Source organism: Lycorma delicatula, chromosome 1 (genome assembly GCF_047948215.1).
Source record: "Lycorma delicatula isolate Av1 chromosome 1, ASM4794821v1, whole genome shotgun sequence".
In the NCBI taxonomy this organism is placed as follows: domain Eukaryota; kingdom Metazoa; phylum Arthropoda; class Insecta; order Hemiptera; family Fulgoridae; genus Lycorma; species Lycorma delicatula.
The window spans coordinates 379,720,634-379,748,359 of NC_134455.1; the positions used below are offsets into that span (position 1 = coordinate 379,720,634).

At 29.4% G+C, this 27,726-nt stretch overlaps 1 protein-coding gene across 1 annotated transcript in view; it reads right to left on the reverse strand.

Moving 5' to 3' along the window:
• LOC142317975 (OTU domain-containing protein 7B-like) overlaps positions 1-27,726 on the reverse strand; it is a 77,032-nt gene that overhangs the window by 39,416 nt on the left and 9,890 nt on the right. The window contains exons 3-7 of the mRNA XM_075354508.1: positions 18,014-18,172; positions 8,036-8,197; positions 5,798-6,026; positions 4,893-5,013; positions 2,445-2,598 (exon numbers count right to left, since the gene is read on the reverse strand). Of these exons, the coding sequence (XP_075210623.1) occupies positions 2,445-2,598; positions 4,893-5,013; positions 5,798-6,026; positions 8,036-8,197; positions 18,014-18,172 (825 nt within the window). The remainder of the gene's footprint in view (positions 1-2,444; positions 2,599-4,892; positions 5,014-5,797; positions 6,027-8,035; positions 8,198-18,013; positions 18,173-27,726) is intronic.

Consider the following 27,726-nt stretch of genomic DNA (forward strand, 5'->3'; position numbering starts at 1 on the left):
ATAAAAACGTTAAACAAATAAAACCTCAAATATTATACGATTTAAGTTTAAATTATGTTACAGGGCGTGATCAGAGGCAGTTGCTCTGACTGGCTGCTTTGTAATCTGTGCTTTTTTATCTTTCCTTTCCCTTTACAATGATATTAACCTTTAAAGAACAAACCTCAATCAATACATTAAGTAAATCATAATTTTCTGTCCTTCATAAATTGTTTTAAAGTTGATAATTTCAAACAATTACAACTGAATAAAGATTAATAATTTCCAGTTTAACCAGATGAAATACTGAGTATATTATTGTAGGATATTTTCTTTTTCTATGTCCCCAACTGTCACAGTCAGAGGTTATCGACACATTATGAAAATACAGATAGGCTGAAATAAAATAAAATAATTTATCTGTCAGACATGTTTATATGCTAATTCTTCTAACATGATTCATCATTAGATGGTATCATATCAAGAAGACAGTTAAAATATATATAGTGGAGTGGTAGCATCTCAGCCTTTCATCTGGAGGTCCTGGGTTTGAATCCTGGTCAGGCATGGCATTTTTCATATGTTACAAATTTCCATTCTTATAGGGCAAAATGACCAATGCAATCAATGCCCGTTATCTCCAAAAAAATAAAGCTTTTATCTTTAAATAAACTTATTAATAAATAACAACTAAACCAACAGATTATTATTATTATTATTATTATTATGTATGTTTTAGACACACTAGGCTATGGATAAAATCAATACTCATTGACTGCATTTAAATTAGTGCACACCAAAACCAAATTTGGTAAGTTACATTGAGTGTAAACATCAAAATGTCAACTGGTGTTGAGAAACTGATGCATCTTTCTGGGGAGTTTTCTCAGGTGATACTTATTTGTAATTGTTTTGTGTACCCCTGCAATTACATTGTAGGGTTTTTGCTGCATTCCTTCATCTGAAATAGGTAATGAGATTAGATTACTTCCTACTGCTATTAGGATAGCAATTATGTCTGATTATACTTCCCTTTGATTATTGTAATGCTGTATTATTTATAACTATTTTATGGAGGAATTAAACTGCAGATGGTATTAATGCTAATTAATTATTAGTACATCACTGTGTTTTTTAAATATTCTAAGTGATGAGCACATTACATAATTTTTTCAGTATAAAAGTTTAGTATTTCCTAAATTTTAGTTGACTGACTTACCATAATTTTTTCAGTATAAAAGTTTAGTATTTCCTAAATTTTAGTTGACTGACTTACCTTATCAGTTTGAGCTGTATGTTTCTAGAACTCCCTTCCTAAATATACCATTTATTATTTAAGTTTATACGAGAGCAGGAGGTTTTTAACCATTAATTAATTACAATTATGATGAAATAAAATTGAGAATTCCTCTCAACTTCCCTAACATATTTTATTTTTATTTATTTATTCTTTACGTTTGATTTTTTCTTTTAAAGTTTTATGCTGCCTGTTGTAATGCTTTAATTACGCTTTCCTGTTTAGATAACTTTTTATTTATTTTTATGATTAAACAGGTACACTATTTAATTCCACAGGCATTTTGAGAACAAAGAAAAAAGTAAAAATCAAACAATCAATGACTTTATTTTTCCTTGGATAGGCCCATAAGAATTACATCAAAACCTTGTCTCCATGTGTCATGATTACATACTTTAGTACCCAATAAGATAGCTATTTCTTTAATGAGAAATAATAGAATACCAACTCTGTCCAAGGACTCTCCAATGTAGATATTCCTCTTCTACTAACTATGACTCAGATGTCTGAGTAAAGTCAAGCACAATATTTTTCTAAAAAATGCAAATCTAAATTTACAAATTTTTCAAAGGAATATATTTAACAAATTTAATTCTTTTATTCATCTCCATTAATTTTATATTAAATTCCTTTCAGCATGCCAACAACAATTAAAAAGACACTGTTCTTTCTTCTTTAAATTATTCTATCAGTTGCACAATACAGAAGTGTGAGTAAAAATAAGGCTCATATGAAAAGGGCAGCTCATAGTGGCCAGTAGTTTAATAGAGGAAAGTAATCAAGTCAAGTGAGCCTATTGTTAAATTAAGAAAGTCAAATAAGCATTCACATGCAGCAAAGTTTAGATGAGCTAGCAATCAGAAATCAGGTAATAAGTCTGTATATAAAATTGAATAATTAAACTGATTTTTAATTTTACCAAAAAGAAAAATAATGCTATAAGTTAAGAATGAAATAAAATGGATTTTACTTACAGAAATCAATACACTGGATTAATATAAGAACAAGATTAGAATGACTTTATAGTTTAATGATGTTGATGTGACAAAAAAATAATCATAAAAGAGGAAGATAACAGACTACTACCAAACAATATTTAGGTAGCTACTTAAAAAATGATGATCAGTTATTTACATCTCAAAAATAACACATTGTAAACATACAATACCAGGTGCCTGTGTTTCCATGGCGACAAGTGCTGAGAAATGACCTCCATCATATGCTAATAATAAAGGAGAGCGATGACATTCAGATGCTGAACACTCGAGTGGCAAGTATATACCTCCAAATGGGATCGGTGCCAAAGCTTCACCATTCATGTCCTGTAACCAAAAACTGATAAATTTTATGTTACATTTTAACTCAATTTTCTGCTACGCAATTATTAGTACATTACAGTTCAAACAGAAATCTTGAGCTCCATTTTCCTAACTAATAATTACTACTAAGTATCCTTGTATCAAATTTATTTATTATTTTTTTTGCTTTACGTATATCTATAGTCGATACACCATACCCCTTAACAGATTTTTACTATTTTTTGTTACTCAGAATGGAATATGTCAAAGTTAGTGTATATATAACATGTACAAATAACTAATAAGACTATTCTCCTCAAGTAGAGTAAAATGAAATACACTTTAGAGATTAGTAAAAATTCATTCAAATGTAATATGCGTTAAACAATTTATAATTATAAGATATGATTGTAAAGAAATGATTTATTTATAGTTCCAGCCCATAGCTGTCTAATGCTATTTTTAACACATTATGTTTTATTCACAGCAAACAATACAGTTTGGTAATAAATACACTAGTATTAAAAAAGAATCATGTTCTTAATGAAGATGAAAATAATAAAAAGGAGAAACTTTTTAACATGAAGTTTGATAACATGAAATGATATAAAATAATAATAATAATATATACATTATTTAAAGAAATAGTAAAAAAATTAGGGGTGGAACAAATAAAAAACGGGAATAAAGGCAGAAATAACTGAATTTTTGTGACTGTTTCACAAATATGTTTTATCTTAAAACTGATTCACATTTGTTATTTTCCAATGTAACTACTGCAAGACAAAATGATAACCAACACTAAATTTAAAAAAAATCATTACTACTTTCCACTGTATTTCAAAAAATAATTTTTTTTTGTTGAAATACAGAAGAAATTTGTATAAAAGCTATTAATACATTTGGTCATTTTGAAGGGTAGATATTCTCCTTCCTATACATTCATCTATTTACATTTTGAAACGTACCCATTTATAACTAACTATGCTGTAATGTATCAGGAAATAAAATAAATCATATTTTTTGTTATTTTCCTTCCACTGATGTTAATTACAACCGAGTAAATATTTTATTCCTTTTGGATTAGTTTTTATGGCAACAATGATTTAACAGTGGTGATTGAGGGTATATTGTGTGTCATCAATAATACATGGCTGAGACAAGTAAACTTTAAATAGTTTTCAGCATAAACTAAATACACATTTTTAAAGTATAAATGCAATGGGAAATTGTTTATTAAGTGGGTTACACATAATTTGTCAACTTACAAAAAAAAACTTCTTTAAAATTTAAAAATGTTATTTTGTAAATCAATTACTCCAACAATTATTTATACCTATTCAAGGAAAATATTATAAAATAATATAATCAACTGCTATAGTAAGTTTATGAATGGGAATATTTAAATACTAACTATTTACAGACATGAGATAATTGCTAAAAAAATAAAATAATACTGTCACAAGTCCACTATTTTCTCAAAACTTTATGGGCGAATACGTTAACAATAACTACTGATTAATTAATTTATTTCATATAAGGGCAAACATTGTTGATTAGATCAGAATAAAACTAATTACACTGCCAGATCAAACATTTGAATTGGTTTTAGCAAATTTTGGTTTAAAAATTTAGTAAAAGATTAACAACAAAAGTAAAAATTTCCTACTTGAACTGTTTGTATGACATGTATCATACAAAGTCTTACACTAATTGTCTGGAACAAGAATTACAATCAGGTGAGCATCCTGCACAGGTTTAATGAGGAAGATGATATTGATGAACCTTTGCTGTGAATCAAACCGACGTCTAGCTGAAAGAATTTATGAAAGTGAACACATTCTGAAAGTTTTCAGAATTGATGAAGTTCATTTGAATGTTAAAAGAAGTTCATTTGAATGTTAAAAAATTGTGAGGTGCAATAACATTTATCCTAAATTATTTTTGTTCTACATTTTTAACAAGTTCTTCTTTTAGTCATGCTCAGTATTACCCTGATCAACATGTAGATATATTCACCAATTTCTCATGCCGTTGTTACTCATAACATTATTACCACAAATATGACATGATCACCCACAGATCTCAGCAAGAGATTTTTCTTCAGACTGCAAAAAATAACTGCCTTGTTCACTACATATTAGGGGAAGTGGCACTGACCAGTGTTTTACAATGAGAATACAGAATATGGTGATGCAAGAATCTATTGCTATAATAATTTGTTTGTTTTGAATAACCAATCAAAAGTAAATTTTGAAATAGCTTTTATATTTTACTGTTGTACATTGTTATTATTGCAATAAAATATTATTATATACCTTTAGAACTGTATCGGCTACAACTATAATAGGTCTTCGAAGTACATGTGCCAACGCCAGAACATGGATCTCTTCTAAGCTCTCATATATATCTCCACCAGAAACATCCCCACTGTGGTCACTAAATACAAAATATAAATATTAAGTTTGATAAATTCTTTTCATAATGAAAAAAAAACAAACAAGTATTAGCTACTATCAAAAAGAAGGATTTATTAAGAAAGAAAAAAGTTAGAATTATAAGGTTAAAAATTTAACTATATTAAAATAATATTATTACAGAATCACAAACTTAGCCCAATCCTGCTTCCATAGCCATAAACATTTGTGGGCTACCTTCTGAAATAGTAAGTAGCTGTTTTGAAGTGTATGTACTACTTTAAGAGTTTCTCTCTTCCTTGAAACTTTTAAAAATTTAATTTAATTTTTTGAAATACAAACTCTTGGTGAAAAAGTTCTAGCAAAAAGAAAAGCTAATGGACGAACCAAGGGAATACAGTGCTATTATGGACTGTTAATTAATTTAATTAAATTAAATTTAATTAATTAAATTAATTAATTTTAATTAAATTTAATTAATTAAATTTAATTTTTAATTCAAATTTAAGATTAAAAATCATGATGATCATTTTTTAGAGTAAACGTAAAAATTAGTTCAGGTTAATGAAGTGCAACAATGTTTATTTAATACAAACTGCAGAAGCAAAATCTTTCTTTGTAGAATATAAGTGTGATTTGTAAGAATGAAAAACTAATTTTAATAAATAAAAATTTTTGTATTCAAACTTAGGTGAAAAAGTTTTCACTTGTCACTTACTATTCAGAAAAAAAATTATATCTTTTTAAAATACAACTTTTTTTTTTCAGTTACAGCATTAGATCTAAGTAAATAGTAAACTAGATACCTTGCAACACTTAATCTTCTCAGTCGTGGTTCAGTAGAGGCCATATTAACAATAGCATTCCATTCTTGCCTCCACTCAACTTCAGTGTAGACTAGACCAGCTTGGGCATTTAACAAGCTTTGTTGTCTACGCCATCTTCTCCAAAGTGCTTCTCTTCTAGGAGATGAACTAAGAAATGCATGTAGTGCTTTCCTTAATGTAAGCAGGCGATCATGGAAACCCCACATAGCTAAAATATAATTATATCACTCAGAAAAATTGTTTCCAAATTTTATATTTTAAAAATACTAGTAACTAAACAGTTATAAACTAACATTTAAAAGCCCTTGTAGTCATTTGCTTTTATTCACTGAAATAAAACAATAATTTCTATAATAAAGGATTGAAACTTGTGCAGTTTTTTTTATACCTTCAATCTGGTGCACTAGGCAATACTATACCTTAGCAAGTAGATTTTTTCCAATACTATCAATCAGAATGCTGGAAGAAAGCATTTTTAGAAATATACAAAGTTTTATTTATTAAACTCCAGTAACTACAGAGATGTTCAATTACAGCTAACTACCCAATGGATTTTTTTGAAGAAAAATGAATTTTGTATTGTATAAAAAAATGACAAGCTTAACGATCATTCTGAATTAAACGTATATGGTACCACTCTGCCATAAAGGTTATCTGTTTAAATGATACAGATAATTCTTTTCAACAGAAAAAAGATGTTTGCTCTAATGATGAGAATGATTTTAAAGAACATTCAGATGATAAGAGTTTGGACAAGAAGAAACAGCTCTAATCACAAATTATGTCAAATTACTGCAGTAAGTAAAATAATATTAGAATATGTAAAAAAGTATGTGAAAACTGAAATTTCCAGTGCTGAAGTAACTGCAAAGCCGAAACAAACAAAAAATATAAATAAACATTATATATATAGAATTCAAATCAAATTGTAACTACTGAAATGAGATTCTAATAAGATGTACCAATTTTTACATACAGTGGAAAGTAGAAGTGAATTTCAACAGATGCAGCAGAGTGGCGCACAATTAGTTGTGCGCCAAATACAGTGTTATGGAAAGTTCTTTTACTGCATGACATGTTCAATACATGACAACCAGGCAAGCAACACATGCACTGCATCAGATATTATTACAGACCCAAAGCATAATTCAAATTTAAAATTAGAAATAGTGATCATCATTTTTTTAAAGTAAATATGAAAATTGGTAAGGTTAATGGAAAAGTGTAACAATGCGATAATACACAATGGAGAAGTGAACATCTTTCCTTGTAGATTATAAGTGATTTGTATGAATTAAAAACTAATTTTAGTACATAAAAATTTTTATGCTCAAACTTAGGTGAAAAAGTTTTCATTTATCACTTGCTATTAAGAAAAATGTAGTTATTAGTGATCTGAATTTACGCAATTACCAAAAACTGAATTTAAAAAATCCACACAACATTAGCGGTGTGAGAGGTTGCACCATCTTACATAAACCGTTGAATATCTACAGGCAACTCAGTCGCAAGCAGTTTGGATAAAAAATCATTCCTTAACATATCCAAATAGTGTTGAGAATTTTATCATCAAAAAACACAGGCTCTATCAATCCACGACTGGATAAAACTGCCCAGATGTTTAGACCCTTATTGTTGTTTTTCATGCATGATTTGTGATGCTGCTGTCGCCCAAAATTACAAAAAAGCAAAAGAATGATATCTTACTTTAAAAATCTAGTCAATTTTATAAATGTATATTAGTGTGATATATATTTTTTGTCACTAAGTATGATTATAATTTATATGTTCTGTATTTTATGTAAGATGTCATCTGTAAACATAGGTTGTTTAGTCATTAACATATAATTTTGTTGTGTTAGTATAGTCACTTCATATACAGCTGAACAAATATGAGGTTTGAATTATAACCTCTACTTAAATGAAATAACTATACTCAAGCAGATGACTGGAATATCTTATCTTCTGTAAAAGGATATCCTTTGTGATTTAAAGAACCTATACAACTATATAGATAATATTACAGTAGTTGATAATTAAATTCCAAAATGTTTACTCCCACTTTTCTTAATTTTTCATAATGGAGAAGATAGGATTTTAATAAGACTGTATTCTTGGAGAGTATTTTTCTTCATTTTCTTAAATTAAGGAATCATATTTCAATATAATAAAAGTATTTATTATTAAAAACACAAAACTTAATTAATATGATTATACCTAAAGATGCGGCATGAAGGAGGCAGTTTCCATCACCAGATGTAGAAAGAGGCCACAATCTTTGACAAACACCAGTCCACCAATTAAGCCTGTTAGCCTGCTCTAATGATACTTGTGTAGAAATAGCCATTAAATCTTTTTCCAAAAAAGCTCTGAACTCTTCTAAAATAGGAGTAAAACAAAACTTGATATTAATTATAATATAGACATAATATAACAAAATTCTGAAATATTTGCTTTTAAAATAGTTAAGCAAAAACAAAAACAGAAATTAATGAAATAGTTTATACAACTTTCAGTTTTTATCACACAATTATCAGAACTAAAATTAAATTTTTAATAAAAGGAGAAATTAATTAGAATCTAAAAAGCATAGATTTATTATTATTAATTTATTATTATTATTTACTAAAATTTGGAATGCAAGCATTGGAAAAGGCAAGGAAGGAAATATAGTGGGTGAATACGGGCTGGGCAAAAGGAATGAAAGAGGGGACCGACTTATAGAGTATTGTACAAAGTATAATTTAGTAATTGCCAACACCCAGTTTAAAAATCATAATAGAAGAATATACACTTGGAAAAAGCCAGGCGATAATGCAAGGTATCAGATAGATTAGATCATGGTTAGGCAAAGATTTAGAAATCAACTTGTTGACTGCAAAACTTACCCTGGAGCAGAAATTGATAGCGACCATAATTTAGTGATAATGAAATGTAGATTGGGGTTTAAAAACCTGAAGAGAAGGTGTCAGATGAATCGGTGGAATTTAGAGAAGCTTGAGGAAGAGGAGGTAAAGAACATTTTTGAGGAGGGCATCGCAAGAGGTCTGAGTAAAAAAGATAAGGAAGAAAATGTAGAAGAATGGGAGAATGTTAAAAAGGAAATCCTTAAATCAGTAGAAGCGAACTTAGGCGTAACAAAGAGAACTGGTAGAAAACCTTGGGTTTCAGATGATACATTACGGCTGATGGACGAACGTAGAAAATATAAGAATGCTAGTGATGAAGAAAGTAAAAGAAACTATCGACAATTAAGAAATACTATAAACTGGAAGTGGAAACTAGCGAAAGAAGAGTGAATTAAAGACGAAGCATAGTGGAAAGTTAGGAAAATTTCTGGGTACATAAATTAAAATCCAATAATGTGTTAAACAAAGATGGTACACAGATTTATAATACGAAAGATAAAGCTGATAGGTGGGTGGAATATATTGAAGAGTTATACGGAGGAAATGAATTAGAAAATGGTGTTATAGAGGAAGAAGAGGAAGTTGAAGAGGATGAAATGGGAGAAACAATTCTGAGATCTGAATTTAAGAGAGCATTAAAAGATCTGAATGGCAGAAAGGCTCCTGGAATAGACGAAATACCTGTGAGTTACTGCGCAGTGCAGGTCAGGAAGCGATTGATAGATTATACAAACTGGTTTCTAATATTTATGAAAGAGGGGAAGTTCCGTCAGACTTCAAAAAAAGTGTTATAGCCATGACACCAAAGGAAGCAGGAGCAGATAAATGTGAAGAATACAGAACAATTAGTTTAATTAGTCATGCATAAAAAATTGTAACTAGAATTCTATACAGAAGAATTGAGAGGAGAATGGAAGAAATGATCGGAGAAGACCAATTTGCTTTCAGGGAAAGTATAGGGACAAGAGAAGCAATTTAAGCCTCAGGTTAATAGTAGAAGGAAGATTAAAGAAAAACAAACCAACATACTTGGCATTTATAGACCTAGAAAAGGCATTTGATAAAGTACACTGGAATAAAATGTTCAGCATTTAAAAAAAATTAGGGTTCAAATACAGAGATAGAAGAACAATTGCTAACATGTACAGGAACCAAACAGCAACAGTAACAATTGAAGAACATAAGAAAGAAGCCGTAATAAGAAAGGGAGTCCGACAAGGATGTTCCCTATCTCCGTTACTTTTTAATAAAAAAATTCTTTGAAGTTGTTTATTAAAGTAAATTATTAATTAGAAAGTAATTTAAGTGAATTTAACTTAATCCAAACATTATTATGAACAAAAACTAACTTTTAAGTTATCGATCAGAAAAGGTAATTCCATTAAGATGTAATTCCATTTGGATATGTCGAAATGTTAAATAGTTTTGTGAACGGTAAGTAATCTACTTACTCCCCTTAAATGCTACAGAAATATTGATGTACAATATATATCATTCATACTATTTATATCCATCTAACACCACAATGCTTGAAACAATTTTTTATACAAGATAACAAATTTCTTGGAGTAAGGAAAACACTTCCCCATGTTAAAATATATAATACAATAAGCACTGTTCCTATTCAACCACAAATACAGTAACAGAGTGCAATAAAAAATGTATTATTACACTTAAAACGCAAGTTTTAAGTTTCAGCGGTATTGTTGTTTTTGAAAAACTCTGTGTGAAAAACAATACACCTTAATTCTGGAAACAGCAATTATTTATTTTGTGATGCTTCTTGTTTAACAGGTTGTTGTCACAAAATCTGAAAAATATTACATTTAATACTGTAATTTTAGTCTTACTTTGGCATAAAGAGTGATTTAGTTGTTCATATATTGGTTTTATGTAGCATTAGATAATACAATGAGACTACCACGGTTTTGGCATGGAGATCATTTTGTGTTAAGGTCTGCATCAGACTATCCTAATAGTTAATAAAAAATTATCTGAATTTGATAATACTGTTCATTTTAGAAATTGAGATTTCTCAACTGTACATATTATATCTGATGTATTTTATGCCATAATTTGTTTTAATTTGATTTTTATCATCAAAACTAAATATTTTACATTTTATTTCATAAAAAATTTGTCTTGAAAAGTAGGGATATTAATTTTGGGAGCCTACAAGATTGGAGAAAATTTATGATATTAAATTTTGTTGGTGGTAACTATTTCATACGATTTACGATAGTTTATCTTAAAAATCAGAATAAGGTACATTTCACATCTCACAAAAAATATTTAACATTAAGACCTATAACAGTGTTTTATAGGAAAAATAGCTGTAACTATCTTTTTGTTTTTTTTACTGCTCAAAATTGTCAGGTGAATCCACTTGTCAAACGAGAAAATTGTTGTCATGCGAGAAATTCTGATAGAAAATTTAATTGTTGTGAATTTACTTCTCTTGGGGATGAATTTTTCCTTGTAAATTTTCTATAATTTCAATAAATAATATTCATAAATTTGGGAAAATATTTTTGTCATATAATTTTCATATATCCTTTTGAAAAATTAAATCTCCATGTACATAATTTGAATAATTCTTCCTTTTTGTACTTTTTAATAAATTTAAAATGGAACCAATTTCTTATCCTTAGCTTCCAAGTAAGATACAGTAAAGTGAAACTGTATCCAATGTTGCTGAAACCTATGGATAACCATCATTATCTATAGTGTATTAGTTAGTGTCAGCAGATGACCATTATTGTACAGGCTCATATAAATTTGTTAATATTTGCCATTTTTCAGCAGTGTTGAAAAGAATTAACTTTACTAATATAATTACTGGGAATCAGAAATTAAACATAGTTTAGACTGTTGGCATTTTACTGTAAATAACCTACCTAATGGAAATATACAGAAATTTTTCTTTTCAAAAATTTGTAAAGATTTTTAAAATGATAATCTTTTCAGATTAATTTATATAATTACATTCATGGAGAAATTAATTCAGGTTTTGGAATGGTTGAACTACAATTATGCAATAGTGAATTTATTTAGTATACTTAATATAATATTTTGTAGAGGGAAGCTATTCTCAATGGTTACTTTTTGTAATCTAATTAAGCGTTTAGACTTTACAGCAAGTTATGAGTTTAATTCTTGGAAAAGAGATTTAATATAATTTTTTAAAAGATACAATTCATTTAATAACATGTTTTTTAAACACAGCCCAAGCAGTATTTTATAAAAAAGGGTCAACATGTTAAAAATAGTAACTACGGTAAACCAAGGTTTAGTTATTTGTTTTGCCATTATAAATTGAAGGTTAATCAAGAAACATCAAATTTAATGTTATTAATTTTAAGATAAATAATAACTATCTTTCTAACCCAAGAGATATTAAATTTTAGGTATTTAATTAACCCACTTTTAAGTTGGATTCCCGATAAATAATTTATTGTTACACATTAATATCAGCACTTCACTTTGCAGCTTAGGGGAAAAAGTAAAAATATCTTTAAAAATGCATATTTTGGATACATTCATCATATATTTAAAATCACTATATACTGGCATAAGGATCATTCCCTAATATTTATCTTTTCACCCACATGTGAAAGACAGTTTTGGCATTCAAAGGAAAGCTATTTGAGCACTAGCATCATTCTATCGTAAGGCTGAATATAAGGCAAATACCAGCGAATTGAAGATGCTTAAGCTTCCTTATACTTACATACAACAATAAATCCATTATGCTCACAGTAACTAGAAAGCATTGCAGTTACCATTGATGTACGCAGTTACTCAAAAGTCCTGGTTAAGTAACTACACACTGAACCAGGAGTAAGCAAATTAAGTGGTGCTTAACTTGCTTCGAAATAAGTACAACAGATTACAAAGTTAATAAAATGTCATTAATTACTAGGTCATTAAATTTTATAACAAAATATATATATCATATAATTACAATTATATATTATAATGTTATGTATATAATTACATTTACAAAAAAAAAAAAAACTTTTGCTGCTTAAGAGCATATGCAGAAATTGCAGTTATTACTGAGTAAACTTATTTATAATTATGTGCCACATATAGTGATGTATATTGCTGACAGTACTATTAGTACAGGCTTAGAAAAGATTGTTATTCTAATAACACCTGAAAAAATGACAAGGTCATGGTAAATATCTTCACAGCAAAAATTAATATACAACTTTATTGCATGATTATTTTCTAAAAAAAAAAAAGGAAAAGATCTGAAAGGGATATATATATACATATTGCTGTGCTTGCTGTGCTGTTAGTGTGTATATATATATATATATATATATATATACACACTAACAGCACAGCAAGCCAACACATTAAGATAGTAAATATTTTCAAATTGTTGATAAGGAAAGTCTTTAAAGAAGATAAGATACTTTTTAATTAGAAGAAATACTCATATGTTACTGTTTTACAAATTTAAGTTATTATTTTTTTTCCTCTCCCAGATATTTCTTGTTCACGGTGGAGCATATATGTCATATATCAAGCAAATAATTAAAAAAATTATCAACAAATTATATGGTGATTTATAAATTTGTATATAAGAACTTAATCTCTGGCAGAAATTAAACATGATAAAATTTTACACTTGTTTATTTTAAAAAAAATGTATAACCTGATTTAATGTTAATTATTATATCTACATGTATAGATAATAAAATATATGAAATTCAAAGTTAATGTCCTCTAAAACTGTAACAGAGATGTTTAAATATAACAGGGAACTTTTGTAATTTAATCTCAACAATTTCTGAATATAAATTTTTAAAAAACAAGAAAATCCTCAAAACATTAATTGTTAAATAACTTTTTTTTGTAAAAAGATATACCTAAAACTAAAGGGCTATTTCAATTATTAAACAATCACCAAAAGATACTGAGGAAATAGTACATATGTAAAACAATTACATGCAAAAAATGAGGAAGCAACAATGATACATATAACAAAACAAAAATAGAATTAGAAGTGTTCATCTTATAGAGTTATCATATTTCAAATTCAAAGATGAAAATACAACTGAAAAAAGGTAAGCAGAATAAGTCATGAAATAAAATCTATTGCTGTGTCCAAACTGAAAGTCATAGGGAGAAAAACCGAGTACAAACATAAGGGTTTTTCTCATTCTTCATACTATAGAAAAGTGCTCCAGCAATACTGATGGCTACATCATGTTTGAAAAATCTAAAATGATAAATTATAAAGATTTATGAAATCGAGACTAGAATTCTGGAACTTGTTCAATACAGCAGGATAATAAAACATGAACATATAAATGAAATATTCTCTCAGAAATTTTGCAGATTATTATCCGCTTTAACTGGCTTAATAAGGCACCATGTCTTGACAAACTGTAAAAATATATCAATTAAAATCTAAAACTGAAAATAATGTAAGAAATCCACCAGGAAATCTTTATAAAGCACTCATCTAAACTGAAATTTTCCAGATGGGCCAATTTTTAACAATGAACAACTTTCGAATTACCATAGGGAACTAGCCTACAATGTTACAGTTTTTGTCAACAAAAATAAATTTAATTTGTTTGGGTGAAAAACTGAATGATTTTTATTAAAAGGAAGAACACTGAAGTTTAGTTAATAATTTAATCTAATTAAATTTTTAAGTTAAGTTTTAGTTAGAAAAAATGTCTTAAGACTTCTTTTGTTAAGGTCGATGGGCAATTCAAATTATTTGATTACAAAGTAATTGAAATGGGTGTAATTAAGGATTATTTTAATTATTTACCATATAGAAGAAACACTCTTTAATATTTTTGACCTAAACATTTAGCTTACTAAGCATTTTGATGAATTACTATATATATATACTAAATGATTGCAAAACTATATTCTTTTTTTAATTAGTCTTATCTAGAGAAAACTTTCAATTTACCTATATTTATTAATAGTTACAAAATAATTAAGAAAAAATTAACTAAATAAATTGATGTTTTATGAGTAATTAAAAGTGAAAATATTGATTTTTAAAACTACTTCATACAATATGCAGGAATGTAATAATATAATCTGTCTGAATAAAAAAAATAAAGGTCAATTAGTAAGATTAATGGCTAGTTACTTACTGCTGCTTCAAATATCAATTTAAATTATTTTCTTAAATTTTTAATATTTATTTGAGTAAGTTTAGATATTAAATACTACTACTATCAAACATCTAAATATAAATATATTTCTAAATAGTAATAGTAATACTTCAGCACTATATTAATATTTAAAGTAAATAAGGTTTTATATCTTGCATTAATGAACTACTCGAAAGGAAACTGAACATATATCATGTATTGATCATATACTTAAAACACAAATTAAGACGATAGATTAAAATACACAATAAGCGATAAACCACTATAACAGAGCACTATGCTGTAATGTTCCACCAGGCATTCAATAATAAGATAGTCAAAAATAGTTCTATAAATAAATTTAGGAGGAAAATGGATATTAATCTACTGATATAACTCTTATTACAAAGTCATGGAATTTCATTTATATCTGTAGTTCAAGAAAACCAAACTGAACAAGGGTGAGGAGAAACCAAAAAGCATTGATGTGCTTCACATAGCAACAAGTAATAACATTTCAAAACCATGCAGCGAGTTGACGCACATTGACCTTGAATGACAAGAGGGGAAATTGCAAGAGGGGGTACACAACCTGTAACTGTGCAGGAATTGCAGTTGAGATAAAGGCCAACCACCAGTGCATACATACATATGAATATGCTGCTGACAAAGGTTACCAGAATATTCATTATCAAGGAATATTACACGCAGGGCGGATCGATCAAATGAGTGCAAGAAAACTTCTGTGCAGAGTACAACAGTGATTCATTCATACACAAATCATCCACAGATGAGTTCATAAAGTTTGAGTAAACTGGATCTGTGCTTGAAAAGAAGCATCACTACCCACCTGTTGAAAGGACCAAGACGCAGAAGGAAGATATTCTCACCAGCACACCGTAAAGGAACAGAAACTGAAGCCATACAAGATCATGGCTTTGTATTGCACACGACTACTGCAGGAAATCAAAAGTGGTCAACTCGACCCAAACCTCTACTTCATGACGAATTATGAGGCATGGTTCCACTTCAATGGCTACATTAATTTGCAAAATTTATGATACTGGTCCGGTTACAACCCATACAAATATTCAAGCTATCGCGGCATGATGTAAAGATAGGAGTGTAGTGCGCTAGATAGGAGTGTAGTGCGCTGAGTCGGGAACAAGAATCATTGGACCCATTTTCTTCAAAGACACTGTGAACTCAGTGCATTACATTGCCATCTTCCGGCCCATTGTAGAGCAACTGACACCAGATTAACATTTTGTGTATTACCAGCAGGACAGCACAGCAGCATATGCCTCCTTGGCAGTTGTGTACTTAGTTTTCACAACTGACAGGACTGTCTTGAAGGATCAACAGTCTCCACAGTTGCCTGATCTATCCAGTTGCAATTTTTATTTGTGGGGCAACATGAAGGGCAAGGTTTACCAAAACAATCCATGAACTCATGATGCATTTCAACAGAATACACACAACGCCATCAACAACATCCAATGTGACGAATTACAGTAAGTCGTATTCAACATGATTTATTAGGCCAAACTGTGCCCAGACCATGGCAGTAAGCATTTCCAACAGTACCTGTAGAGATGGAGGAATCTGTGTAAGTAGGGTTTTGTCTTTCATTTACTTGTATGAGGCATATTCATAAAGTAAGGACCGTTTAATCAGATTATTACAGGAAAAGAGTGCACGAATGTAAAAACAACAATGTGAAACTGGAAATACAGCAAAAACTTATTTGATATCAATGTACCCCACAATGATATAAACGTCAGCAATAACTAATTCCTAGCTGGTGTTGGTAAGCAAAATGCTGATAATATTTAAATCCAATTATCTAACTCTTAATGAACTCATATGACAACCGCAATTTTTTTAAATTCTCACAGTTTCTAATTCCAGTCTCTCCTTAAGAAATACAGTCAGTAATTAATAAAGTAAAAAAATACTTACTAAAGTAAGTATTTATTTACTTTTACTAAAGTAAATAAAGTTCTAGCCTCGAATTTAGTTCCCCACTTATTTCACAGCCTCTTTCTTATATTAAAAAAAAATATATTTTGGTCATTATAACTTTCTGCATATTTTAAAAATGTGAAAATTAAATTGCTTTACAAAACAGGCAGGCCAACTTTTTTTTGAAAATTACAGACCGATTGATTACTTTGATAAATAATGTAGCTAAGATAATAGAAAATTAATCAAATTTGGGTTAACTAAGTTTATAGATCAGCACAAATTACTTGATTCAAATCAGTATGGATTTCAACTGAACAAATGCACAGAAGGATGCATTACTACAATGATATTCCAAAATACAAATATTAATAGGAAATAGCTAGCAGTTTTTTTAGACTTGATTAGAGCCTCTGATAATATTCCCAATAATGCCTTGTTGCTTAAAAATGAAAAATATGGTATTACAGGAGTAATATTAGATCTATTAAAAAATTACTTACGGAGCATTTCAAAGTCTTATTTATTAATTCAGAACAGAGTACAGTCAATGTAACAGATTTTGGACTTCCGCAGGAAACTGTTTTATCATGTATACTATTTTTACTTTATCAATAATATGCTTAATCTGAAATTGTGCAACTGTAAAGCCATCTCTTCCGTGAATGACATTGCATTAATACTTTACTAATGATTCATGATTCAGTGTCTTTTACTTGTAGAAAGGGATGATTGTAATATAAAAGTGGCTTGATAATAATAGTTTTAAGTCCCAAAATCTGAAAAACTAAGCCAAAAAACTGAATAATATTGATCTTTTAATAAAATTCTTTAGGTTAACTCAATAATAATATTAACTTAATCCTACACTTAAAACTATGCACTCATACTAGGATATTTTGTTCATGCATTGTTTTAGAGAAGGTGAAAAATATTAAAAATAAGTTTAACAGCTAATTAAAATTTCAAACAAAAAAACATGTAAAACTCATTTGAAAAAAAATAAAACTAAGATTCATATTTTACACTTAGTTTTTTTTTTATATAAATAAAAATTGACTGTTACAGTTAAAACACACAGTTGCATTATAGAGAAACAATCAAATCTCTCACTCCCTATATTTCAACCTCATTCTTTATGTTTTTAATAATGTATAACAGGTACTAATATTAATTACATGACATACCAGGTTCTTCAGAAGATATATCTGGCAGTATAAAAGTATGTACAGGTGTTTCTACAAAAAAATCTTGCTCTATGTTATCCAACACTAGCTCGGATCTAACTTGTGATACCAAATTAACATTATCTGTTGCTCTTGATATTCCCCTATTTAGCTTTTTATCTGGAATAAAGTAGAAAACATGGTAAATTTTAATAAAATATACATAGATTAAGACAATGATAAGAATTTATCGTAATTAATATTGGGGACTTACTGGGAAACAATACAAATTTTAAAGGGCAAATCTAAAAGTGGAGTAATTATTCTAGGAGAGAAAATAAAAATTACATATAAGTCAGAAGAAATGGATTTATTGCTAAGAAAGAAACTAATTCAGAAAAAAATAATAGCAGGGCACTGACCTCAAGTAGCGGTCATGTAAAGTTCTCTCATGAAACTCAGATTCTAGCTGCCTTTTTTCAGTGATTTAATCATACTTTTTAAATATAAATTTAATACCTACTGAATGACAATATTTTGTTTTTCACAGTGGTCTAGTCATCTTTATGAAAGGTATGCTAATTAGTCATAAATATTACAGTTATTATTTCAGTTCAGTAGTTACATCTTTGTAGTTACTGAACCTTGTTCAGAAACAAGCTCAGAGATTAGAAATTTATCTGAAGAATATATGTCAAGATACAAATAGTGGGGAAAGTAATTCCTTACTATATTTGCTCGCTTGGATTCTACACAAACAAAAATATCACCTAGTAGAAGTTAATAACAAACAACTACTTATGCAGAAAATCACACTAAAGATGAGGTTGATTAATTATTTACTGAGTTAAATAAACACAATAGAAAAGGGAGTAGTCATGAGAAGCTAATAAAAAAACAAAAATGTTAATTAAAAAAGGAAAGGTTTGAATTAGAACACCCTACTGATGGATGTCCAGTTTCTGTTCTAAAGTTTTACTGAAATAATAAAAATCCTTGTGGGATCTAATGAAGATTTATTTTCACATATTATTACAACATTAAAACTACATAATGTTACTACTTAATGCTGAGATGACTGATATTATTTATGGATGGTAATGATCCAATAAGCTTTAATTATTGTTAGATACAAATTTTTTGGAAAGTGTAAATTTAACAAAAATCAATTTATAACACAAACTTTTAAATTTTGAAGGGCAGGGTCTAATTTATATAAACAAGTGATTATTGCTTATTAATATAAAATTTTAAATCAACGGAAGTTGAAAAAATGGAGGGTAAATAGAAAAAAGGAAGGTATTTGGAACATGGACATGTACTCTCAAGGTAAGGATAAACTTTCTGAAAATTCTATGCCCATATAGATGATTATTGGACGATTACTGGATTACGTTAAATCTCTATTTCGCGGTCCTTAAATACCTGTTCCTTCTACAGTTGAATTTAATATTGCTGTACGTGATACTACTCCTTAATTTTAACTGCTAGGTCAAATACTTCAAAATATCCTGAAAAATTCTGCAGTTGAAGGTTCAATGAAAAATCTTTTAGTGAAGACATCAGGCAGGACACTGGAGGAAAAGTGTTAGCCTGCGTCAAAACATCCAAGAGATAAAAATATTAACAGCCAATGGTAGTGCAATTAATGAAAGTGCAGCATATGAATAAGTACAGTTTTGAAAATGTGTTGTGGAGTGCACATGCTTTCTTTAATGTTAAACAATTAATTTTCTCAATTAGTTTTCAATTTGTGCTTATAAAACAAGGGTCGGTAATCATCAAATTGATTAAGGAAATGATTTAATAGTCAAAAACTACTTGTTTTTGACAATCCAATATGTAAGGTCACTTAAACTTTCTAATAAATATTGTGGATGAGCAAGTTAAATGTTCTTTCATATTCTCAAAAAAAACATCTGTAGTGAAGGTTGTTAGAACAGGCCCTTTTGATTCTGTGTACTCCCAGTCATGAAATTGATTTAATTAAAACTTGATATTAGCCATTTATTGAGGACTATAGAATGGGGAAATTTCACATATTTAAGACTTACACTTGAAGTAAGTTTTCTTGATTAACAATCGCTCATCTTTAGAAAACAATATGGCACATCTAATGGAATGGAATTCTGAAATGATACTTAACATACCAAGGTTATTTCATTTGTAATGTGAAGGTATCCTTAAGTTTGGGGTTGTTATTTGACACGCCAATAACATAAAATTTACTTATATGTAAACTATACAACCACATTCCAAGAGTTAAATCTTTTTTAAATACCCACTAGTGTGGATTGAAGGCCAAATATAAACTTAATAGCTGAATATTATTTTATTAAAAGTAAACTCAAGGACTTTTCAACATCAAATTTTACATAAAATTGTTTAAGATCATTTAAATTACTAGAAAAAAAACGTGAAATATTTAGTCTTACCACATTGTATAAAGATAATGAATTAAAAAGAAAATAAAGTGATATGTATGAACAGAATACTTTTCTGATATTACAAAAAATATATCCACACTGTCAAAACAGCACTTTATATTTAAACAGAATTTTGAGTACATATAATTACTACTATGTTCTTTACAGATAAAAATAAAAACTTTATTGTCTTACTTTTTAGTATATTTGTTATACAACAGGCAAAAAAGTAATTATTGTATTGTGTATATAAATATCACAAAAACTCAATGCAATACAAACACTGCATTTTTTTTTTACAATACACTCTTAAATTAAAATGTATAATACAACTTTAGAACAGGCTAACAGCTGTTAGCATGAATTTATATTATATACTGATAAATTAGAATATCACCTTTTTCTGAGAGATCAACACTGAAATACATTCATAACTTTCAACATGTATAATTATAAATTTTCATATCTAATAACTTCTAATAATTGAAAAAAATCAAAAGGTACATACATGGTGATACCATTTAATCACAACTAATATTTGGCAATAATGCAATAAAAACTCAATAAATATGTCATATGTTTGGACTTTTGATTAATTCAAACTGGTATGGATGGTTTGAATATTTAAGAGAGTAAAACATAAACATAAATCACAAAAACAATAAACAACTTATTTGGAGAATAAGATAACAAGAGAATGTATATTTAACCAGACAACACTAAATTTAATCATGTTAATGTAGACAGACACAAATTCCAAAGTAAAATTCTGGGGAGAAATCAGCAAACTCAATTTAAATATTTAACTCAATTTTAAATATTTTTTATATTTTAATATATTTAAAAACAAGATTAATTATAAATATCATTAAAACTAATGAAAACACACAGTAAAATACTATGTGTTCTTTCAATTTCTTATAAAATTCTTATCTTTTTGTTTCAATGCTCCTTTTGGTGCTTTTTCTTTTGTCTCCCAACGGGTCATCCCTTTTTAACATCCAACAAATAGCCAGCTATTGTGCTCAGTTCCATCTTCCTTGATATCTCCTCTCCATCTCTTTCATGTCTTGGTGGAACCTTTCACCTTGCACCAAGATTTTTGGGAAAGTAATAGAGGAGAGAATCTAGGAAATGCACCTTTAGCTTCTCATTTTACAGCTTAAATCTTAGAATTTTTTAACATATTTTGAACAATATTTTTAAAATCTTCATGTTTTTTGTTGTCAAGAAACTCAGTAATTGTGTTCTTGAAGGCTTTCCAAGCTTGTTTTTCTGCTTCCTCAATTTTAGATTCAAATATTTCATCTTTAATAAGTTTCCTTATATCTAGCCCAACAAAAACACCCTCTATCTTTGTTTCTGATAAACCTGGAAACTGACTGCAAAAATATTTGTAACACTCACCATCTTTTTTAATGAATGAGATTGACAAACTGTTGTGTAATATTTACGTGAAACAGGAAGTTCTGTCAGACTTCAAAAAGAGTGTTAGTGTCATGATACCAAAGAAAGCAGAAGAAGAACAATGTGAAGGATACTGAATAATTTGCTTAATTAAACATGCATCAAAAATCTTAACTAGAATTCTGTACAAAAGAATTGAGAGGAGAATGGAAGAAATGTTAGGAGAAGACCAATTTGGTTTCAGAAGTATAGGGACAAAATTAATAGTAGAAGGAAGATTAAAGAAAAACAAACCAACATACATAACCCACTGGGTTGGTCTAGTGGTGAACAAGTCTTTCCAAATCAGCTGATTTGGAAGTCAAGAGTTTCAGTGTTCAAGTCCTAGTAAATACTAGATCATAGATACTGGTGTTCTTTGATGGTTGGGTTTCAATTAACCATACATCTCAGAAATGGTCAAACTGTGACTGTACAAGACTACACTTCACACTCATACATAAAAACCTCATTCATCCTCTGAAGTAATATCTGAAAAGTACTTCCTGGAGGCTAAACAGGAAAAAGAAAGAAACCAACATACATGGCATTTATAGACTTAGAAAAGGCATTTGATAACGTAGACTGGAATAAAATGTTCAGCATCTTAAAATGTTGACGGTTCAAGTATAGAAATAGAAGAACAATTGTTAACATTTATAGGAACCAAACTGAAACAGTAATAATTGAAAAATATAAGAAAGAAACACTAATGAAAAAAGGGAGTCTGACAAGCAGGATGTTCCCTATCCCTGCTACATTTTAATCTTTACATAGAAATAGCAGTTAATGATGTCAAAGAACAATTTAGATCTGGAGTAACAGTGGAAGGTGAAGATAAAGATGCTATGATTTGTTGATAAAGTAATTCTAGCTGAGAGTAAAAAAGATTTAGAAGAAACAATGAATGACATGGATGAAGTCCTTCGCAAGAACTACCTACCACATGAAAATAAACAAAAACAAAACGAAAGTAATGAAATACAGTAGAAATAAAGCAGATAGACTACTGAATATAAAAATAGGATGAGAAAGAACTGGAGGTAGAAGAATTTTGTTATTTTGGAAATAGAATTACTAAAGATGGATTAAGTAGGAGCAATATAAAATGCTCAATAGCACAGGTGAAATGGACTTTAAGTCAGAAATATAATTTCTTACAAAAAAATTAATTTAAACATCAGGAAAGGATTTTTGAAAGTATATGTTTGGTGCATAGCTTTATATGGTAGTGAAACAAGGATGATCGGAGTACCTGAGAAGAAAATATTAGAAGCTTTTGAAATGCGGTGCTATAGGAGAATGTTAAAAGTCAAGTGGGTGGATGAAGTGATAATGAAGAGGTGTTACGGCAAATTGATGAAGACAGAAGCATTTGGAAGAATATTGCTAAAAGAAGAGACAGGCTTATAGGCCACATCTTAAGACATCCTGCAATAGTCATTTTGATCTTGGAGGAACATGTAGATGAGAAAAACTGTGCAGGCAGGCCACATTTGGAATAAGTAAAACAAACTGTTAGGGATGTACTATGTAGGGGGTATGCTGAAATGAAACGACTTGAACTAGTTAGGAAATCTTAGAGAGCTGCATCAAACCAGTCAAATGAATGAAGACAAAAAAAGTATTATTTAACTTATAAAGGGTATAGTTTAATAACAGACAGTTCTATGATAAAATCACCAACTGACTTAGAACAAATACTGATTTATCTATAATAAATCAACCTGCAAAAAAGTTCTTGATTTGCACATACACTGTGCTTGGAAAGCAATGCTCTTTGCTAAACATCCAAGGAAGTTGATGAAAAAGGATTATTCTTCTTTAATTAACTCTAATTATATCCAAGCTAATAATGAATATTTACTGAACAAAATAAGCTGATAATTTTAGCTTATATTGTTAAAATCACTGATTTTTAATATTTATATGGGCATGTTGTTCCTGAATTTTATTGAGAACAAAATGACATGAAGAACCTGTACTGTAATAACTTGTAATATACAAGAACAAGTGAGTTAAACTCTGCCTAACTGACAGAAGTACAAACTACCCAAAGTAGCATTTTAAACAAAGGAAAGGAGTTGAAAATTGTTTTACTTATTGATTTTCTTAATTACAATCTCCATTGACTACTTTGGTAGAGTTCTCTGTTTCTTCAGAGCCAATTCTTTATTATGATTTTGTAAAAATAAATAAAGTTAAAACTTTCAGGAAATGTGGGAACTTCTGACTTCATCAGGATGGTTCTGGCACTTAGTAAACAGTCATAGTTAGGTGGACTAGTCAGGTTTTGGGAACATAGTCTTAAAGATTAAGTGACTGGTGTAATTCCCTGCTCTCCCTCAGCAATAAGTAAATACATAAATTCTCTTTACATTTTAATTTGCATATAGAAGAAGCAAAATGAAGGAGATAAAAGAAAATTTTAAGGACCAGTAACAATTCAGAGATTAAACAGTAAAAACTTTATTACGATACTGTTTATTTAATTGAATGCAGGAATGGATTAGATCTAATGAATTAATTCAATGTTGATGGAGAAATTCAATTTAATACAGGGTGATTCAAAGAAACGGGAAATTTTGAAAGTTGTGTTGGTAGCCCGTGGGCGATTGGTACCACTTGATAAGTGGCGCCAGCCTCTCTGTTGTCATGGATCCTTGGAGTGGTGCGCAACGTGCATTTGCTATCAAAGCGTTTTACAAAAACAGTGACAGTGTGGAGGGAGCGCGTAGAGAATTTCACCGTCATTTTAATCTGGGACGGCACGACCGTCTTCCATCAGCACATGCAATTAAAACATGGATATCTAATTTTGAGGAAACCGGTTCGGCAATGAAAAAGAAACCTCCAGGCCGTGAGCGAACCGTCCGTACACCACAGAATGTTCAAGCTTTACAAGATGCTGTCACACGAAGTCCACATCGGTCAATCCGTCGTCTTTCAGCATCTTTACAATTGCATAGTTCAATTGTTCGAAGAATGTTAGTGAAGGACTTGCAATACCATCCATACAAGTTGCAGATCATCCAGGAACTGAAACCGAACGATGCAGTTGTGCGAGCACAATTCTGTAATGTAATGCTTCAGAAGATAAATGATAACGAAGAGTTTGTTCACGAACTGTGGATGTTAGACGAAGCGCATTTCCACCTCAGTAGATTTGTTAACAAGCAAAATTTCAGATACTGGGCACAAGGAAATCCTACGCAGCTACACCAGCGTCCGTTGCACAGCCAGAAAGTGACCGTGTGGTGTGCTATGTCATCTTACGGTGTTATAGGCCCTTTTTATTTTGAGGATGACAACGGTCTTGCGATTACAGTGACGTCGGCTCGTTACGTAGCCGTGCTTGAAACCTTTGTTGTGGAACAACAAAAGAGATTTCCACCAATTCTTAACACAGCCTGGTTTCAACAAGACGAAGCAATGTCACATACTGCATGAATATCGATGGCAGCTGTACGCAGATTGTTTGGACAACGTGTCATTTCACGAAACGGTGACATTAGATGGCCTCCCAGATCGCCTGTTCTCTCAACTTGCGATTACTTTTTGTGGGGTCACCTTAAAAGCAAAGTGTTCCACAGTAGACCTGCTACAACAGAAGAACTGAAGGCAAAGATCTGAAAAGCAATTTCGGAAATTCCAGTCGAGATGTTACGTCAAACCATGAACAATTTAACGAAGAGACTTCGTGAGTGTTTATGTAGAAGAGGAGGTCACCTGGAAGATGTCATATTTAAAAAAATAAACTAAAATGTATGTATCCTGAAATGGCAACATTTGTACAATTACATGAAATAAAATTCATTTTCTAAAAAATATTTTTAATTATGTTATTTAATTTTTTAAATTTCCCATTTCTTTGAATCATCCTGAACATGACTAAAATAAAGATAATGAATAAGACAGAATGGAAATAAATGAGCACTAAATATTAAAATTTAAGAAAACACACAATAAACTAAAGTTGCAGAATCTTGTATTATGGTAAATCAAATTGCAATGAGTGGATACTTGCCCTTTTTTTTGTACAGAAAATAAATTTGCTGCAGTAAACACAGATTTAATAGAAGAAAATTTTAAAATATAAGGTGTATCTGGAAAGTAAAGATAAAAAGCCCTTAAAATTTTATTGAAGTATTTATTTACAGATCTTTAACTGACTACTACTTACAATATATGTCTTCATTCTTACATATTCAATATAATCACTGACATATACAATCATGTAACTAACTTTAATTCAGCTTACATTTTGTGAGAAGGCAAATGCTATATGTCCAGCATCCCTTCTTTTGTTTTGAATAGCCCATCAAGAATGTCATGATAAGCACTGATGGTAATTGAAACAATTAAAACATTTTGCGGCATGACGTCAGGAAGAATGCCTTTCCTCTCTCAAAAAACTGAGACTATAATTGTTTTGGTCTAAGTTAACATTTTGAATTTTTTACTTTGGGAAATGATCTGCAATAACTGCAAAAATTGTTGCTTCAATTCAAGAATTCAAAGATAAACCCAAGCTTTCATCCTCATTCCAACTGAGCGTAAGTAAAACTTAAGTGCAGAATCAATCTGTTTTTTTTTATGTTTGTCAGTTAGTTAACATTTTTGGCATCTAAAAACCGTACAATTTTTTACAGTCTAATTTTTTTTCACATCATGAATCACAGAATTAAGATTCAGAAATCAATTTTATCAAATGTTCATCTGTATGAATGCAGTCTTCAATTCTATGAAGAAGACTGCATTTCTTTATGAACTATTCACCTTTCTTCCAAAAACTCAAAGCACCACTTCACGACATTTTGTCAATTTATAACATCACCATACTGCAACAACTAATTCCTTCACAACCTTAGAGGATTGTTTCCTTACTTTCCAGACATGCTGTGTTTTTTCATGAAGTATAATGATTTAAAGCAAAAATTATGGTTAATTGAAAAAAGAAACAATGAGTGAAGGTATCTGAATGTGGATAAAGAGAATTTCCAGTTAGGTGGTTGATAAAAATTAAATAAGGTTTCAACAAGAGTTAGAAAGAAGGTATGATCAGGTCAAAATCTTGAAAAATGATAAGTTTAGTGGCTGGTACTCTAGAAACTAAAAAGTAAATATTAATGAATTAAGTTCTAGGAGACATTATAGAGATAAATAGTCAAGGCTGATGAAGATTAGAATGTATGAGACAAATAGTGATGACATATAAGATATGGTAAGGCTCTAAAACTGACACTGGAAAAAAGCTGCAGAGATATGGATTAATAAAATGCAGCAAGAAAAGAGAATAATGTAAAAAATGGCAGCCGAAAGAAGAACAAGAGCAACTGCAATATGATTTGGGATCAATAAGCTGTGTAAATATTAGTACTATAAAAGTATTTAATATTTTACGAATTACTGTTTAACTATATATAAGCCTATAGGCACATACATACACTATATATATAGTAACTTAAAATAGGTTTATATATATATATACAATCAAGTGTGAATTTCCATATCTATTGTATAAATAATTTTTATACTGTTCTTTCTAATGAACAAAAAATTCAAGGCCAAATTTATATTTAATAAAGTTAACTGTCTGTACATAAAGATAAGAATATTTTTTGACAAGATATACTTCCCCTCCTATCATATACTAAAAGAGTGTATCAAATATAAAAATTAAAGTTACATAAATTATTTATAAAATATATAAATATAAAAATGTATTAGTGTTTACAAATAGAAACAGAATGATATCAACCTAAAATACCCAGTTTACACAAGTTTTATACACACACAAATTCTAAATTTATAGTAAAATGAACTAGATCTAATAATATGGTTTAAAAAAGGCTACAGGAA